This window comes from Saccopteryx bilineata, chromosome 7 (genome assembly GCF_036850765.1).
Source record: "Saccopteryx bilineata isolate mSacBil1 chromosome 7, mSacBil1_pri_phased_curated, whole genome shotgun sequence".
Taxonomy (NCBI): domain Eukaryota; kingdom Metazoa; phylum Chordata; class Mammalia; order Chiroptera; family Emballonuridae; genus Saccopteryx; species Saccopteryx bilineata.
In genome coordinates this window covers 83109384-83129177 of record NC_089496.1, presented here as the reverse complement: position 1 = coordinate 83129177, position 19794 = coordinate 83109384, and the positions used below count along the sequence as shown (strand labels likewise).

Here is a 19794-nt window from a genome sequence, read left to right as displayed (position 1 = left end):
CTCCTTCCTCTCTTTATAAAATCAATAAATTAAAAAAAAACTTTTCTTTTTTAAATCATAAGCAGGAAAGATACCATGGTTGAATCATTTCCTTGATTTCTGTGGAAAGGGAAACTAGCCGATAAATCTGGTATCTGATTTTCCCCAATCCATAGTCACATAGCCCACTACTTCCTCTTTATTGGAGTAGAATATTAATAGCAAAATAGTAATAAAAATAAAATAACAGTAATAAATAAATTAGAAAATGTTTAGCCTGACCTGTGGTGGCACAGTGGATAAAGCGTTAATCTGGAAACGCTGAGGTTGCCGGTTCAAAACCCTGGGCTTGCCTGGTCAAGGCACATATGGGAGTTGATGCTTCCAGTTTCTCCCTCTCTTCTCTCTCTCTCTCTCTCTCTCTCTCTCTCTCTCCCCTCTCTATAATGAATAAATAAAATCTTTGAAAAAAAATTAAAAGAAAATGTTTGGACAATGTTAAAAGATTTTTGTATTTGCCCGGCTGGTGGTAGCGCAGTGGCTAGAGCAATCCTGGGGTTGCCAGCTTGAGCTAGAGGTCACTGGATCCATCCCCAGTCAAGGCATGTATGAGGAGCAATCAATGGATGCAAAACAATGAGTTGATACTTCTCCTTTTCTTTTCTCTCCCCCTCTCCCTTCCTCAAAATAAATAAGATTTTTATATTTGATCCTCTCAACAACCCTATAGCCAAGTATATACAATAGGCAAGGACAGTGTTATTAGCCCATTTCTTATTTGAGAAAGCTAAGCCCAAAAAATTAAATTCATTCATTTATCAAATATATATTGTGTCTATTATATGCCAAGAATATACTTTCATGCTCTCAGGAGCTTAAATTCTAGCAGGGAAGGCAAACAAGCAATCACCATAAGGTGACGTGGGTTAAGAACACATTCAAGCCCTGGCTGGGTAGCTCAGTTGGTTAGAGTGCCATCCCAATATGCCAAAGTTTGGATTCATCCCGGCACATAGAAGAATCAACCAGTGAATGCATGGATATGTAGAACAGCAAATCCATTTCTCTCTCAAATCAATCAATAAAAATAAAACACATTAAGAACAGGACAGGACTGCCTGAGTGAAGGTTTCTGTCCCTAGTGGCTTTAGCAATGCCCACAGTTGCCTAATTCGTTCATGATGAGACTCTTAAGAAAAAAGCTGAGGTACTGGATGAAATTACTGGAGGGGAGTTTGCTTCTTTAGTATCCCTCACCCTACTTCAAACCCAAAGTGCTCAACACTTAACAGGTGTTTGTTATTCTCATTCTTCACCCAAAAGAATGGCTCCTCTCATCTGTTTCCTAACTCAGTGTACTGCAGCGCCGCCAGATGTGCAGGTACCCCTCCTCTCCTCTCGCCTCCCACTTTCAAGTAGTAGGTACTACCAGCTCTCTTCTTTATGCTCCCCATGCGCCTTGTTGGCGACTTTTTTCCAGCCATCATTTGTTACTTAGGCCTTTGCAACAGGTTAATATCCAACTTCTCAGCTTCTACCCCTCCCTACCGGTGATGTCTTATTTACAAATCTTATAATGCCATTCCAGTACTTTAAAAGTCATGGTCCTCTATCTTTGAAGATGATAAAATTCAAAACCTTTAGCATGACTCAAATCTTTTTGCAAGGTGGCAAATGCCTCTGCACATTTTATTCTAGCTTCCCTGTATGATCCTGCTCCCTCTTGTAGGGGAACTGTTTACTTCTTGTCCCTCAAAGAACAATTCGAATGTCTACCCTCTTTTTAAAGTCTTACCTGAATCCCTAGGTACTCCTTCTGCTAGAATTCATCACATTGTCTTGTAATCAATCATTTGTTCACATATCTATCTATCTCTACCATAAAGCTGTGAACCCATGACCATGGGGGTGGGAGGAGCAACGAACACACAGTGTCTTCCTCCACACCTAGAGAATGTCTGGCACGGAAAATAGCCAATGTTGAACGAGGGAGGGAATGACTAAATAGGCTCCGCAATGTTCTTAGGGACTACTACAGAAGGTGCAAGGGGCCTTCCTTGTCACTGAACTCCACTCAGGTGCTGTGCCTCTTCTCCCCTGCCCTCGTGCCCAGCACTAAGTCTGTGCCTGTGCAGGAATGTGCCCTTCAAGCAAAACACAGGCAAGTAGGAGAGACGGAGAGCCTGAGCTCTATAATTTTAAGGGTGGATCCTCATTCACCTCTGGAATAGTTACAAATGTCTGGGATTAAATACAACGATTTTAAGTACAATATTCTCACCAATGTCCCTGCGAAAAGAGAGTTGGGCTGGGACCCTTGGGAAAACCTCCAGACGATTAGGGGGCAAATCATTTTATCGCACTGGCAAAATTTTCCCATTTAAACAGCAAAAGTTTGCCGGGATTGTGGGCTCTAAATATGTGTACATTGATTCAACCTATTTTCGAGGTGTGAAACAACGAAAACCACACCGAATAGGTTCTACTAGCAGCTGAGGGATCCAGACATCTTTCCTGAATCCCTAGAAGGCCCAATGGGGCGGCTCTAAGACTCTCCCTACGGCCCCTTCCCCTCCTGGGACAAAGATGTTCAGCAAGGCCACTCGAGCCCCGCCTCCTGGCGTCTGCCGGGCTTCGGCGGGCGGGGCCCGCCACGTGGAGCGAGGGCCCAATTCTCAGAAGGCGTCTACGCCGTTTCCGCGGCGCAGCCCGGGGCTGAGCCCTAGGCCCACGTCACCAGCGGAGGCCCAGCGGCCTGGCTTTACTCCTACGCCGCTGACGTAACGTCATCTTGCGGGACGTGGACGGAAGAAAAAAAGAGTAAACGGCGCCAGAATCTACCACGCGTGCACTGTGGGCAGAGCGCAGCAGCGGCGAGGCAGGTATGCGGTGGGGACCGCGGGGATGGCGAGGCGCTTTCTTGCGCCTCTGCGGGCGGTGATGCGGCCGAGGCGGGGGAAGATGTAGGCGCCGGGCCGCGAGCGACCGTGGGGGTTGCGGGAGCGCCGCCCAAGCAGGAGCCGTCCCGGGCGCGCACTAAGGTCCTGTGGCGGCCCATATGGCGGGGCATGGGGGCTCTGGGGCCTGCGGGGGACTTGTGGCACCCGACCTTCTTGGCCACCCAAATGGAAGAACTGGTCCAGGTGGATGCTTGAAGACCGGCGGACCCGTTCCGGGTCCAGTGCACCTGCTTTGGTGATGTTTTACCCTGGTTTGTAACTGGCCACACGCTGATTCTCAGGGGAATCCGCTCTGGACGGCCTGTTGCAGTCTGGCTTGCGGTCTGTGCGTAGTTCCCGGCTCACCAGTGGGCACCCAGATACCCCCTCCTCCCACCGCTCCCTTTATCCCCGGCTTTCTAAAGTGGTGAGATTTATCATCGGCTCTTTGTTCTTAAGTGCACCGTATACCGAACCTGTATTTCTGGGTGAACTTTGTTAGGATTAAAGTTCAGCTCTTCGTGCAAAGCAATAAGATAAGAAAGGTAAGGGCATTCTGTTTAGAACCAGTAAAAAAAAAAATACTTGAGAAATGTTCTGAATCAAAACATGAAAACTCTTTTCAACTAATAATATGAGTGTAGACACACACAGACACATGTACTCTTTGCTTCCTGGAATCAGCTATCTGCTTATTTGAGGGCATAATAAACTGGCAGGATGAACCATCTATTGCTGTGCGGAAGGAGTTAGAGCCGATGTGGTACAGGTCAGGAGGCTTGGTTTCTAGGTCAGCCTTTACCCTAATAAAGTAGACTTTAGGCCTGACCTGTGGTGGCGCAGTGGATAAAGGATCGACCTGGAAATGCTGAGGTCGCTGGTTCGAAACCCTGGGCTTGCCTGGTCAAGGCACATATGGGAGTTGATGCTTCCCGCTCCTCCCCCCCTTCTCTCTGTCTTTCTCTCCTCTCTCTCGGTCTCTCCTCTCTCTCGGTCTCTCTCTCCTCTCTAAAAATGAATAAAAATAAATAAATAAAGTAGACTTTAAACATTCAGAGCTTTTGGTGACGATTAGATAAGGGAGGAATAAACAGACTGTATAATTTGCGACTGTATCCATCAGAGTATTTATTGAATTCTTTGTGCCTGTGACAGGTCCTGAAAGAAATAAAGAAATGGTTGTAAGATATCATTAATGCCCAAAAGACAGGAGACCATCTGTTTTTCCCAGGCATTCCATGCATTGTCTCATTTAATTCTCACAATAATGCTATGAGGTTCTTTTTTTTTTTTTTTTTCCTGAAGCTGGAAATGGGGAGAGACAGTCAGACAGACTCCCGCATGGGCCCGACCGGGATCCACCTGGCACGCCCACCAGGGGGCGATGCTCTGCCCCTCCGGGGCGTCACTCTGCCGACCAGAGCCAGTCCAGCGCCTGGGGCAGAGGCCAAGGAGCCATCCCCAGCGCCTGAGCCATCCCCAGCGCCCGGGCCATCTTTGCTCCTAATGGAGCCTCGGCTGCGGGAGGGGAAGAGAGACAGAGAGGAAGGAGGGGTGGGGGGTGGAGAAGCAAATGGGAGCTTCTCCTATGTGCCCTGGCCAGGAATCGAACCCGGGTCCCCTGCACGCCAGGCTGACGCTCTACCGCTGAGCCAACCGGCCAGGGCCAATGCTATGAGGTTCTTAACTGTTATTGTACCTGATGTACAAATGAGTAAACTCAGGCTTAGAAAGATTAACCCTCCAAAAGGCACACAGCTAGCAGTTGCAGAGCTTGAACCCAAATCTGTCCAACTTCAAAGTTCATGTTCCCATACTATTTACCATGCTGTCAATAGGAAGTTTATAATCTAGTTCAGCAATTTTCAACCCTTTTTATCTTGTAGTACACATAAACTAATTACTAAAATTAGGCGACACACCAAAAAAATTCATGATATTCTTTGCCACTCTGACAAAAAATAGGTATAATTTTTATTCATTCATACCAGACAACTATTATTGTATTGGCTGTTGTCATTTTTTTATTTGGCAATCTAAGGTAAAATAGGTCAGTGCCTCTGACCAAATAGTCAGTTGTTGTATGTTTTAAAAATTCTTGAAGCATACCAGTGCCTCTTGACACACTGGTTGAAAATAGCTGATCAATGGCCTGACCTGTGGTGGCACAGTGGATAAAGCGTCGACCTGGAAATGCTGAGGTTGCCGGTTCAAAACCCTGGGCCTGCCTGGTCAAGGCACATATGGGAGTTGATGCTTCCAGCTCCTCCCCCATTCTCTCTCTCTGTCTCTCTCCTCTCTAAAAATGAATAAATAAGATAAAATAAAAAATTATAAAAAAAAGAAAGAAAATAGCTGATCTGTATAGTTGGGAAAAGCAACAATAACACATGAACCGATTAAAAGGTAACATATAGGATAACACCCAACTTTGAATGTTAGAGTTGCTGAGGAAGGTTCATGAAGGAGATGGAACTGGAATTTTAGTGTCACAACTTGATTATTTTACCGTTTTGGCTCTTCTATGAGTATTTTGGAGAATTCATGTGGAAATAATTGTTCATCAACAGTTACTAAAGGGATTTACACAATAAGCAAACACACCATGGGCTTGTATTATGCTTCAGTATTGTGCCAATAATTTTCTTTTGGGATCTTCCAGACAGTCACAAACACAGAAGTCAACAAAGACAGCACTTAGCACTTTCTGTTGCCTATTAGATGTGATATCTTTTACATATAATGGTTAGCATGATATCCTGCTAACCCCTTCCCTTCCCTTTCTGTGCCTTTGTGCAGTGAATTGAAAACCAGTATATGCCACTTCTTGTTTCTCTTCACTATAGGGCTACATGCTAGTCTTTGAGGCACATTTAAGAGGGTTAGACTATGTCCACCAATCAATAGAGCAAAAGTTAAAAGGAGGCCCTGGCAAGCAAAGAAGATGCAGTATTTGTCTTATCTTGTGAAAACAGCAGTGTCCCAGCTACAATAATGAATGGCTTATTCTCAGTATATGTATAGGAAGGAGCCCCCATCTTTTTGTGAAATAAATTATTCTTTGTCTAAAGCCTCAAGTTTGATGTAGGGTGGGAAAATGCCCACAACCATGATATTCTTAGGTCTGAGGTTTCTAGCCATGTACTTATCCTCCATGGGATGTGCCCAAAGACATTTAAAATGCCAATCATTTGTAGTCTGCCCAGGCGGTGGCGCAGTGGATAGAGCATTGGACTGGGACGTGGAGGACCCAGGTTTGAGACTCCAAGGTCGTAGGCTTGAGTGCGGGCTCATCTGGTTTGAGCAAAAGCTCACCAGCTTGGACCCAAGGTCGCTGGCTCGAGCAAGGGGTTACTTGGTCTGCTGAAGGCCCACGGTCAAGGCACATATGAGAAAGCAATCAATGAACAACTAAGGAGCTGCAACAAGAATTGATGCTTCTCATCTCTCTCCCTTGTCTGTCTGTCCCTATCTGTCTCTCTCTCTGTCTCTGTCAAAAAAAAAAAAAAAAAAAAGGTTGCGGATTAAGTCCCAATCTCTGGTCAGGGTACAAATGGGAAGCAACCAAAAAATGAACGACTGAGTAGAACAACAAATGCTTTCCTTCTCCTTCTTTTCTCTCATCCTTCCTCTCTCTGCTCTTTAAAAATCAATAAAAATTAAGTCCTCTCGGGCTCGGTTGGTTGGAGTATCGTCCTGGAGCATGGAGGTTGCCGGTTTAATCCCTGGTCAAGGCACATATAGGAGCAGCTCAGTGTTTCTCTCTCTCTCTCTCTCTCTCTCTCTCATTCTACCTCTCTCAAAAAAAATTTTTTTTTAGAGAGACAGAAAGAGGAACAGATGCAGCACCTTAGTTGTTCATTGATTGCTTTCCCATATGTGCCTTGATGAGGGGGGGTTTCTAGCCATGCTACTGACCGCTTTGCTCATGCCAGCGACTATGGGCTCAAGCCAGCAACCTTGGGCTTCAAGCTACCGACCTTTGGGCTCAAGCCAGTGACAATGGGGTCATGTCTATGATCCCGTGCTCAAGCCAGTGAGTCCACCTGCACTCAAGCTGGCGACCTCCTGGTTTCAAACCTGGGTCCTCTGCATCCCAGGCTGTTGCTCTATCCACTATGCCACCACCTGGTCAGGCAAATTTCTAATTCTTTTTTTTTTATTTTTTATTTATTTATTTATTTTTTTTTTTTTCTATTTTTCTGAAGCTGGAAACGGGGAGAGACAGCCAGACAGACTCCCGCATGTGCCTGACCGGGAACCTGGCACGCCCACCAGGGGCGACACTCTGCCCACCAGGGGGCAATGCTCTGCCCCTCCGGGGCGTCGCTCCACCGTGACCAGAGCCACTCTAGCGCCTGGGGCAGAGGCCAAGGAGCCATCCCCAGCGCCCGGGCCATCCTTTGCTCCAATGGAGCCTCGGCTGCGGGAGGGGAAGAGAGAGACAGAGAGGAAAGGGGGGGGGTGGAGAAGCAAATGGACGCTTCTCCTATGTGCCCTGGCGGGGAATCGAACCCGGGTCCTCCGCACACCAGGCCGACGCTCCACCACTGAGCCAACCGGCCAGGGCCAAATTTCTAATTCTTTTTTTTTTTTTTTTTTTTTCTTTGTATTTTTCTGAAGCTGGAAATGGGGAGAGACAGTCAGACAGACTCCCGCATGCGCCTGACCGGGATCCACCTGGCACGCCCACCAGGGGGCGACGCTCTGCCCACCAGGGGGCGATGCTCTGCCGCGACCAGAGCCACTCTAGCGTCTGGGGCAGAGGCCAAGGAGCCATCCCCAGCGCCCGGGCCATCTTTGCTCCAATGGAGCCTTGGCTGCGGGAGGAGAAGAGAGAGACAGAGAGGAAAGGGGGGGGGTGGAGAAGCAAATGGACGCTTCTCCTATGTGCCCTGGCGGGGAATCGAACCCGGGTCCCCCACACACCAGGCCGACGCTCCACCACTGAGCCAACCGGCCAGGGCCAAATTTCTAATTCTTTTTTTTTTTTTTTTTTTTTCTTTGTATTTTTCTGAAGCTGGAAATGGGGAGAGACAGTCAGACAGACTCCCGCATGCGCCTGACCGGGATCCACCTGGCACGCCCACCAGGGGGCGACGCTCTGCCCACCAGGGGGCGATGCTCTGCCGCGACCAGAGCCACTCTAGCGTCTGGGGCAGAGGCCAAGGAGCCATCCCCAGCGCCCGGGCCATCTTTGCTCCAATGGAGCCTTGGCTGCGGGAGGAGAAGAGAGAGACAGAGAGGAAAGGGGGGGTGGTGGGGAAGCAAATGGACGCTTCTCCTATGTGCCCTGGCGGGGAATCGAACCCGGGTCCCCCGCACACCAGGCCGACGCTCTACCGCTGAGCCAACCAGCCAGGGCCCCAAATTTCTAATTCTTAATGGCCTTTTGCTTATATAAAACCTAAGGCACTCTAGGAAAGGAAAGGTAGAGTTGGAATTTGGGAAGGAACTGTTTGTTATTTTCTCTTTTCTGCACTATAAAGAGTAGTTAGGAGTTCCCCAGTACAAAGAAGTTTGGAGAAGGAGGGTCAAGTGTTTACTCTGAGTGTGGGGAGAAAAGAGAATGAATTGTTTAGTAATTTTCATTATTTCATTATTCAATTTTTAAAAAATGCATCCTGCAGGTTCTTTGATCAGTAACCACATTGCAACATGTTGAGTCAAGTCTACCGCTCTGGGTTCCAGCCCCTCAATCAACGTCTCCTGCCCTGGGCTCAATCCACAGCTCTCTCCAGATCTCGTATGTACCATAGGAAACTTAGAAGTATGTGGGAAGTTTGGTCGGGGTGTGAAACTTTTGGATGTAATAGATAGGTTTATGGCATCGAGTCTGGTAATAGTTTCATGGGTATATACTTATCTCCAAACTCATCGGGTTGTATACATTAATTTTGTATAATTAATTTATGTCAGATAAATAACTCAAAAATAAAACCAATTAAATAAAGTATTACCTATATTCATTCCCCCCAATTTGTTTTTTTAAGCAAAGAGATGAGAAGGACTGACTCATAGTTGCAGCACTTTAGTTGTTCATTTATTGCTTCTCATAAGTGCCTTGACCCAGGGGGTTCCAGCTGAGCCAGCGACCCCTTGCTCAAGCTGGTGACCTTGGGCTTAAGCCAGCAACCTTGGGCTTCCAGGCAGCGACCTTTGATCTCAAGCCAGCAACCATGGGATCATGTTGATGATCCCATTCTCAAACCAGCGACCCCACATGCTCAAGCTGGATGAGTGACCTTGGGGTTTTGAACCTGGGACCTCAGCATCTCAGGTCGATGCTCTATTCACTGCACCACCACCAGTCAGGCTCTGCCCAGATTTTTTACAGAATATTTTTGTTCATTATTTTTCTGTAAATTAAGTATTTTTAATTTTGAGATAATTATAGATTCACTGAAGTTATAAGAATACATAGACATTTCTTACACTCTTTACCCCATTCTCAATATCTCACTATAGACTTCTTCCAATTTCTCTTCTAGCCATCCCTCTCCTCCCTGTCTCTAATTTCTGGCCACTTCTACTCTGTTGTCCATTTTTATAATTTTGTCATTTCAAAAATGTTATATAAATGGAATCATACAATATGTGACCAAAAGGGATGGCTTTTTTTTTTAACTTAGTATAATTCTCTGGAGACTCATTCAACTTGTTATGTGTATAAGTTGGTTCCTTTTTAGTACTGAATAATATTTAATGGTGTCAGTGTACCACAGTTAGTGTAACCATTCATGCATCGAAGGGGATCTGGTTGTTTCCATTGTTCGACTGTTACCAGTAAGGCTGCTATGAGCATTCATGTACAGGATTTTGTGTGAATGTAGTTTTCATTTGTCTGGGATAAATGCCCAAGAATTCTATTGCTGGCTCATATGGTAGTTAGTTTAATAAGAAACTGCCAAACTGCCTGACTGATGGTGGCTCAGTGGATAGATTTTCACTTGGGGCCCAGGATTCTAAGGCCCCAAGTTCAGAACCCCAAGGTATTGACTTGAGCGTGGACTCGCCAGCTGGAGCACGGGATCTTCGACATGATCCCAAGTTTGCTGGCTTGAGCCCAGAGGTCGTTGGCCTGAAGCCCAAGGTCACTGGCTTGAGCCACGGTTCACTCACTCAGATTGAGCACCCCTCACCCATGTCAAGGTAGATAGGAGAAGCAATCAATGAACAACTAAAGTGAAATAACTAGGAACTGATTCTTCCCATCTCTCTCCTCCCCCTCTCTCCCTTCCTGTCTCTCCAGAAAAAGAAAAAGAGAAAGAAACTGTTTTTGTAGAGTGGCTGTACCTTCACCAGCAGTGTGTGAGTGATCCACTCTGCATCCTCAGCAACATTCGGTGTTGTCGCTCTCTTTTTTATCCATTCTGATAGGTGTGAAATGATATCTCATTGTGGTTTTAACTTTTCCCTAATGGCTAAAGATGTTAAACATCTTTTCATGTGTTTATTTGCTATTTGTATAGTTTCTTCACTGAACTATCATTTGCTCATTTTTAATTGGATTGTTTGGTTTTTTTTAAGTTTTGAGAGGTTTTCTTTATATTTTTCTTAAGTGAGAAGCGGGGAGGCAGTCAGATAGCCTCCTACATGCACCCAACCGGGATCCACCCCACATGCCCACTAGGGGGCGATGCTCTGCCCATCTAGGGCCCTTGCTGCATTGCAGCTGGAGCCATGTTAGCACCTGAGGCAGAGGCCATGGAGCCATCCTCAGCACCTGAGCCAACTTGCTCCACTGGAGCCTTGGCTGCAGGAGGGGAAGAGAGAGACAGAGAGGAAGGGGAAGGGGAAGGGTGGAGAAGCAGATGGGCGCTTCTCCTGTGTGCCCTAGCCGAGAATTGAACCCGGGACTCCTGCATACCAGGCCGATGCTCTACCACTGAGCCAACCGGCCAGGGCAAGAGTTCTTTATTATTTGATAATAGTTCTTGGTCAGAGATGTGGTTTGACAGTATTTTCTCCCAGTTTATAACTTGTTACTTCATTTTCTTAACAGTGTCTTTTACAGAGGAAAGTTTTTTTGGTTTTGCTTTTTGGTGTTTTTTTTAATGTCCAATTTATCAGGTTTTCCTTTCATGGATTGTACTTTTGGAGTCAAATCTAAGAACTCTTTGTATAGCCCTAGATCAGCGGTTCTCAACCTGTGGGTTGTGACCCCGGCGGGGGTCGAACGACCAAATCACAGGGGTCGCCTTCCGATGGCTTTAGGCGACCCCTGTGTTTTGGTCGTTCTACCCCCACTGGGTCGTGACCCACAGGTTGAGAACTGCTGCCCTAGATACTAAAGATTTTCTTTATTTTTTTTTTCCTTCTAAAAGTTTCGTAATTTTACGTTTAAGCCCATGATCATTTGAGTTAATTTTTGTGTAAGGTGTGGGGGTTAGGTCAGGATTCATTTTTGCCTGTGGATGTCTAGTGTGCCAGCACCATTTGTTGAAAGGCTATTTATTATATTTTGAGTTGACTCTCTCCTTAATGACACCTAAATCTTATCAATACTCTATCTCTAACCTTACTGCAAGAAGACTTACTTGTCAGCTAGCCAAGATTATTATCATCTGGAAAAATCTTTATTTCTCGTTCAGGTGAAGAAGAGTGTAAGGGTTCACTAATTCATAATTCCTATAAAGAAGAGTTCAGGGTCTGGAATTAGGCTCCCTGGGTTTGAAAACTGCTAGTGGCTTTGTAAATAACTTAGTGGCAACAGCCATGGATTTGGGTCACAGTTTTATGAGTTGGCCTCTTGGACTGGGATCAGCTGCATTGTGGTTCTGGATCTCTGTCAGTTTTCACATTGACTCTGGGCTGATTGTTGAGGGCAGAGATGGTAGATCATCTCTGTCCCCATGGTCTGTCATCGTTCAGCAGTCTCCATGGCTTCTTTATATCACACTTGCGGTCAAAGCAAGTCACAGGGCCAGCTCAGATTCAAGCGGTGGGGAAATGGACTCCACCAGATGAGTGCAGAAGCTTCAAGTATTATGGCCATTTTTGCAATCTGGTAATGTTGGTAAGTTACTCAACTTTTCTGGGCCTCTGTTTTCTTATTTATAAAATGAGGCTAATAATAATAACTCACTCATAATAATACCTATCATGAAATTAACTTTTTTTTTTTTTTGTATTTTTTCTGAAGTTGGAAATGGGGAGGCAGTCAGACAGACTCCTGCATGCACTTGACTGGGATCCACCCAGCATGCCCACCAGGGGACGATGCTCTGCCCATCTGGGGCATTGCTATGTTGCAACTAGAGCCATTCTAGCGCCTGAGGCAGAGGCCATGGAGCCATCCTCAGTGCCCGGGCCAACTTTGCTCCAATGGAGCCTTGGCTGCAGAAGGGGAAGAGAGAGACAGAGAGGAAGGAGAGGGGGAGAGGTGGAGAAGCAGATGGGTGCTTCTCCTGTGTGCCCTGGCCGGGAATTGAACCCGGGACTCCTGCACGCCAGGCTGACGCTCTACCACTGAGCCAACCGGCCAGGGTAACTTTTGAGAATTCAGTAAGATGACGATGATGATGATGATGATGACAACACCAGTAGCACTTTTTTTTTATAACACTAGCTAATATTTGAGTGTTTACTTTGTGCCAGTCCCCATTAGTGCATTAACTCTTTTCTCCCCTTACAACTCTTTGAGATAGGTAAGGTTACAGCAGGTAAGAAGGTTGAGATTTCAACCCAGGCAGTCGGGCTCCAGAGTTTACACTGACCTTTTATATACCATATTTCCCCATGTATAAGACATTCTCATAAGACACACCTTAAGTTGGGGGCCTGAAATTTGGAAAAAAATGTATTACATAACGTTATTGAACTGAAGTTTTATTCATTATAATATTCATACAACTCCTGAAAAAGCAGGAAGTGCAAGTAAAAAAATCTACAACCACTTGTATAAGATGCACTCAGTTTTTAGACCCCAAATTTTTCAAAAAAGGGTGCATTTATACATGGGGAAATACAGTATTCTCTGCTTTATAAAGGTATATGAATAGTTAACACAGCTCTTGATATATAGTAAGTATTCACTTCACTATTTTTTTTTGTATTTTTCTGAAGTTGGAAACGGGGAGGCAGTCAGACAGACTCCCGCATGTGCCTGACCGGGATCCACCCGGCATGCCCACCAGGAGGTGATGCTCTGCCCATCTGGGGCGTTGCTCTGTTCAACCAGAGCCATTCTAGCGCCTGAAGCAGAGGTCATGGAGCCATCCTCAGCGTCTGGGCCAACTTTGCTCCAGTGGAGCCCTGGCTGCGGGAGGGGAAGAGAGAGAGAGGAAGGAGAGGGGGAGGGGTGGAGAAGCAGATGGGCTCTTTTCCTGTGTGCCCTGGCTGGGAATTGAACCTGGGACTTCTGCACACCAGGCCGACGCTCTACCACTGAGCAAACTGACCAGGGCCTACTTCACTATTTTTATTGTTGATATTATTGTTTATACTCAGTAGCCTCATTCACAGAAGGAAGCACTTTCTGATCTTGTTCCTAGATTTATTTTTCTATTTTTGTATCCAAATTTTTCTGGAGCCGGAGCCCTGTGTTCACTGACCATGGTAAGCAGAAGAGAAGATATTAAAAGGGCAAAGTGAGAAGGCATGTGGATGCAAACATTAGAGAGAAGTAGAAAGCCAGGAAGGGAGGAATAAATCATGTCGGAGTTCTTTCTTGTTCAGACCCGGGATGTAGCCTCACTGATTGCAGAACACGAGGACTCTGATTCATAAAGGTGAAGGGCTTCCCCTCCCGTGGAGTATGACCCATGGCACTTCTTAGGAGTGTGGACAACCGTACCCCACCACCCGGCACCACTTGTGCACACACATGCACCTCAGTAGTCCCTCAGACTTACTAGGGGGAGGTGGCTATTCTCTGGGACTTAGATTAGAGCCTAAAGGTTCCTTAAAAGATAGGAAGAAATGATACATCCAGAAGCCTTGGATTTTCCCAAACTAATGAAGGCCTTCTCAGTCTTTAGTATGGACCCTAAAATATATAATACACTGCAGAACATAAAATGCCCCAGGAAAGGAAAGGTGAGTCAGGGAGGGTGAACGCATTGTGAATGGGAAAACCAAACCCCCTGGGTCCCATGGAACTGTCCTTGGTGCTCTAGGCTACTGGGTGTGACTGAGCTTTTCCTTGCTTGAAACCTTGTTTTGTTCTTATCTTGAACCTTGTCAGCGCTGATCTGCTTGTGACCCAGTTGCCAGCAGCCAGAGTGACTCTTGACTGCCTGGCACTGAGCCAAGTACCTTCTGCTGATTCAGACAGTGAGTCAGGTGGCCTGATAGATTCTGATTGGTTTCTGTCATCTGATCACCTGGACTGACTGACCTATATCTCTGAGGTGCCCTTTCGGGCTGTCCCCATCCCTGTCAGCACATTTTCAAGATAGGATAAGCCCTATAGTGGACAGGAGAGAAGAATGGCCAGCAGGCCTAGTTCTGAGAGCTGTCAAAGGGATACTTGGCTTGGGTAGCTCTGAACGCTGCAGCCACTGATGACCCCAAGTCCAAATGAGTCTTCCCCTCTACTTGTTCTCTCTCTGCCACTCAGCAAGGGCAGAACTGTTATGTGTATAACTCTTTTTTTTTTTTTTTGTATTTTTTTTTTCTCTGAAGTTGGAAACGGGGAGGCAGTCAGACTCCCACATGCGCCCTACCGGGATCCACCAGGCACGCCCACCCAAGAGGCAATGCTCTGCCCATGTGGGGCATTGCTCCGTTGCAACCAGAGCCATTCTAGCACCTGAGGCAGAGGCCATAGAGCCATCCTCAGCGCCTAGGCCAACTTTGCTCCAATGGAGCCTTGGCTGTGGGAGGGGAAGAGAGAGACAGAGAGGAAGGAGAGGGGGAAGGGTGGAGAAGCAGATGGGCGCTTCTCCTGTGTTCCCTGGCCGGGAATTGAACCTGGGACTCCTGCACGCCAGGCTGACGCTCTACCACTGAGCCAACTGGCCAGGGCCTAACTCTTAAGCTTAGACTTAGGTATATATGTTGCTTAGAATAATATCCTTGAGGACTGAGCCAGGGTACCTATATTGATGAACCTAATGAAGAAAGGGAGCTCTCCACAGAACTTAGCCCCAACAGCAAACCAGCCCTCTGGGACTCCTCCATCACAAGGAGACAAACCACCAGTGAGTATAGCAAGGGTGCCAAGCACCAGGTCTGTCCCAGGTGATGTACTTCCTGAGCAGCTTTCTGCAGCAACTGGACTGCGGGCCTCTTATGAAAAAGACCGTGTCATCTTTCTGGTATCTGCAGACTTGAAACATAGTCACTTTAAAAAATGGTTACTTAAGAGAGGGAAGAAAGGACTCTAATTCATTAAAAATGTTCTAAGCTTGACCAGGCGGTGGCTCAGTGGATAGAGCGTCAGACTGGGATGTGGAGGACCCAGGTTCGAGACTTTGAGGTCTCCCGCTTGAGTGGAAGCTCATCTGGTTTGAGCAAGGCTCACCAGCTTGAGCCCAAGATCGCTGGCTCAAGCAAAGGGTCACTCGGTCTGCTGTAGCCCCCTGGTCAAGGCACATATGAGAAAGCAATCAATGAACAACTAAGGAACCGCAATGAAGAATTGATGTTTCTCATCTCTCTCCATTCTGTCTGTCTCTATCTGTCCCTCTCTCTGTCTCTCCCACAAAAAAAAAAAAAAAAAAAAAATCACGCATAAAAAAAAATGTTCTAAGATTTGTATGTGAAGAAGGCAGAGAGGAAGAACACACAATGATTTTCCGGTCCACAAGAATGTTTCTGCCTGCTTTACCCACCATTGTTACAACGTAGAGAAAAGGGTAGAAGCTGGATTATAGTTAGAGGAGTTAGTGGGCAGGGGGCAGAAGATAGACATGGTGGGTCTAGAGAAATTCTGAGACATGTCTATAAATAAAACCGAGGTAATCCTGGTTGATTCAAGTGGAGAAAGTTATTCTGTAATAAAAGAATTATTGAAGAATGGTCCAAAAGGTAGCTTGGAATGATTACATTTAGTAATTCATTAATGCCTATAAAGATACATAAAGAACTCTTGGGAGTGGGGGAGATGCCTAAAGTTTAGTCCTGTTGAGAACCGTATTGCCCATGTTGTCTTGCTTCTTACAATCCGGGAATCCCACAACTGAAGGTCTGTTTTGGTCAGTGAGACCACCTTTCGGCAACTCACCTGTCAGCAACTCTCACCCACAGACAGTTTCTCTTCCCCTGTGCGGGCCTCACCGGCCCTCTGCCTGTGCGCTCGTTCTCCTTCTGTGTCCGTCAGAATCAGGTCGGGGCGTGTAACAGCAAATCCAAAACAAGAATGGCTCAAACAAGATCGAAACTATTTCTCTCCTTCTCCTAAGAGAAGCCTGGGGTCCTAAAAGAAGGGAGCCAGCCCAGGACTCCCAGAGTACTATGTGAGATGAGCAGGCTTCCACACGCCTTTCTTTTGCTGCACAGTTCTTACTGTCTCCTTTTTATTTTATTTTATTTTTGTGACAGAGACAGAGAGACATATAAGGACAGACAGACAGGAAGGGAGAGAGATGAGAAGTATCAATTCTTTGTTGCAACACCTTAATTGTTCATTGATTGCTTTCTCATATGTGCCTTGACCGGGGGGCTACAGCAGACAGAGTGACCCGTTGCTCAAGCCAGCGACCTTGGGCTTCAAGCCAGCAACCTTTGGGCTCAAGCCAGTAGCGACCTTTGGGCTTAAGCCAGCGACCATGGGGTCACGGCTATGATCCCACGCTCAAGCCAGCGACCCTGTGCTCAGCTGGTGAGCCCCCACTCAAGCTGGCAACCTTGGGGTTTTGAACCTACGTCCTCTGTGTCCCAATCCAACGTCCTATCGACTGTGCCACCACCTGGGCAGGCACTGTGTTTTCTTAAGTGTAAAGTGCATGTTTGAGCCCTTGTTCCAAGCTGCAGAATGATTGAAGGGAGCAATTTTTCCTCTTTCTTTCTTTTTTTTTCTTTTTTGGTTCACATTTAATATAATTTCTGTCTAAAAGGCATTAGTAGGTAACATAACATTAGGTAAGGAGAAGAGGTTCTAGGGGGCAGTTCTACAGATGGAGAGTAATTGGGGGGCTCTGAGTTGCTGAACCTTGATTTCTCTAGGAATAAATAATAGCCATGAATTGGCACAAATAGATGTGGCTGATGGCAGCTTGAAATGTGGCACCTGTGGGTTCAGATCGCACTCCAAAGCACTTTTCTTGTTAAGGAAATTCCTAGAATCCCACGGAACGTTTTTATATGTACTGCATTAACCTGAACTTTGGGCATATAGCCATGTTTAGCTGAGCAAGGAAGTCTGGAAACTGTAATCTTGTGACTGGTGGCAGTGTACTCTGCTAGAACAGGAAACCTGGTAATTGGTGAGAGAGAGGGTGAATGGGTAATTGGTAAGTAGTTAGTGGGAAGAGTTGGACTCCTGAGAAGTTGTGGGGAGATTCAGTGCCTGACATTTAGTTCTTAGTGCTTTTGGGTGATGTAGATATATTTTCAGCTTTTCAATCAAGTTTTGTTTGTTCTTTTGCTTGTCTTTCTTAGAAATCTTATACAGCTTGTGAAAGAAAAACAAGAATAAGGAAAGGGAAAGGATTGCCTTGGGGCAACTGCCAGCCTGTGAACTGGTGCTGGTCCACCACAAATTTCGTGCCAGTCCTTGAAAGAGTTAACCACCCTGATGTTATAAGATCTGTAATCTTCATACAACATCTCGGTGCTTGACTCTTTCGCTGAGTCTATAATCTTCATACATCGGGGTGGTTAACTGTTTTGCAGAGTCTATAATCTTCGTACATCAGGATGGTTGACTCCTTTACAGAGGCTGTAATCTTCATATGGCATCGGGTGGTTAACTCTTTTGTGGACTGGCACAAAATTTCTGGTGGGCTGGTTCCAGTCCACGGACCAGTGGTTGAACTACACTGGCTTTAGGGGCAGATGTCCAAAGGGACAGAAACAAAGTATCTGATTCTAATATTACTTTTTCCTTCAGAAAGCTAGCCAGTTTCTTCTGTCATTATTACAGGCATCTAGATTCATGCTGCTATGTCAGAGAGAAAATTTGTAGGTAGATGACTTACAATTTTTATTACTTACTAATTACTTTGCTCTTAATTTATGCTAGTCAGACTTACTCCTTTTTTATAGTGCTGTGGCTTTAAAAGCACATATACTGTATTTTTTTTTAATTTTGAAAGCAGTACATTTTTACTGCATACATTTGGAAAACAGGAATAGAGAAAAATATTGAATCACCCATAAGCCATCAAGAATTAAAATATTAAAATTTTTATTTATTTATTATTATTTTTTTAAATTTATTTATTCATTTTAGAGAGGAGAGGGAGAGACAGAGAGGAAAGACAGAGAGAGAGAGAAGGGGGGGAGGAGCTGGAAGCATCAACTCCCATATGTGCCTTGACCAGGCAAGCCCAGGTTTTGAACCAGCGACCTCAGCATTTCCAGGTCGACGCTTTATCCACTGCGCCACCACAGGTCAGGCTAAAATTTTTATTTATTTTCTGCATCTTTTTTCTGTTCATTTAAACATGTCTGTGAAACATACCCTGAACATTTTGCTATGCTGTTAAAAATTCTAAAAATGTTCATTAATCCATCTGTCCTTTTTTTGGGAAGTTTATTCTGCTGACTTTTCCTTTTATAAATAACACTGCCTTCTGATGAATCTCTTTGTCTCGATCTCTGATTAGTTTCTTTGAATAAATTCTGAACATGAAATTGTTGAAGAAGCTAACTTTTTTTTTTTTCCTTCTCTGTATCGTTCCCATTTTAGTATATGTGCTGCCGAAGCGAGCACAAAAGCTAACATTTTTAAGGCTTTTAATATATATGGTCTACCGGAAAGTTCTGTCCATTTTTGGAATAAAACAAAATACAAATTTTTCTTACCGTCAATAAACTTTATTAAATAATATAATTGCCATTATTATTAATGATTTCTTGCCAGCGTGAGGGCAATTTGTATATCCCATTTTTGAAAAATGTTTTATCTTTTGATGTGAAAAATTGAACCAGTGCTTGTTTGATATCTTCTTCATTTTTGAATTTTTTTGCCCTTCAAAAAATTTTGTAAGGACAAAAACAAGTGATAGTCGGAGGGTGCTAACTCCGGGGAATATGGTGGATGCGACAGAATTTTCCAGCCTAGTTCTGCAATTTCTTGACGAGTCCCCAAAGCAGCATGTGGCCGGGCATTATCATGATGCAGTATGATGTTCTTCCTATTGAACATCGCCGGCCTCTTTTCTTGGACTGCTGTCTTTAAATTATCCAGTTGCTGACAATACTTCTCCAAATTGAGCTTTTTGTTCGGTTTTAGAAGCTCATAACATATTGGGCCTCGAATGTCCCACCATATACACAACATTCTCTTATTCAGAGTCAAATTTGGTTTAGAGGTGGAAGGGCTAGGTTTTCTGGGTTCACAGTATGCCCTTTTCCTTACGATGTTTTCGTAAGTAATCCACTTTCCACCCCCAGTTATCATCCGGTTCAAGAAGGGCTCGATTTTGTTCCAAGCAAGCAGAGATGTGCATATGACAACTCAATCATCCAGATTCTTCTGACTTAATTCATGTGGTACCTATCTTGAATATTTCCACACCAAGCCTATCTTCCGAATATGGTCTGAAATGGTTTGCTAAGCTAAATTAAGCCTTTCTGCGATCTCCGATGTTGTCAGAAAAGGATCTTGCTCCAACATGATCTTAACAACATCGTCATCAATCAAAGATGGTCGCCCAGAACGTGGCTTATGAGAAAGGTCGAAATCACCTGTTTTGAAATTTTCGAACCATCTTCTGCATGTCCTCAGAAACTGTACCTTCACCAAACACTTTCAATAAATTTC

The 19794-nt window shown here is 45.3% G+C and overlaps 1 protein-coding gene across 3 annotated transcripts in view; it reads left to right on the top strand.

Moving 5' to 3' along the window:
- The first annotated feature begins 2705 nt into the window (after nt 1–2705).
- The window catches only part of ALDH18A1 (aldehyde dehydrogenase 18 family member A1), a 53646-nt gene continuing 36557 nt past the window's right edge, over nt 2706–19794 (top strand). For 2 of the 3 annotated variants that reach the window (XM_066239499.1, XM_066239497.1), the window contains exons 1-2: nt 2706–2861; nt 8549–8664. In XM_066239499.1, the coding sequence (XP_066095596.1) occupies nt 8577–8664 (88 nt within the window). In that variant the 5' untranslated portion in view covers nt 2706–2861; nt 8549–8576. The remainder of the gene's footprint in view (nt 2862–8548; nt 8665–19794) is intronic. The other variant, XM_066239498.1, reaches the window with a different exon arrangement.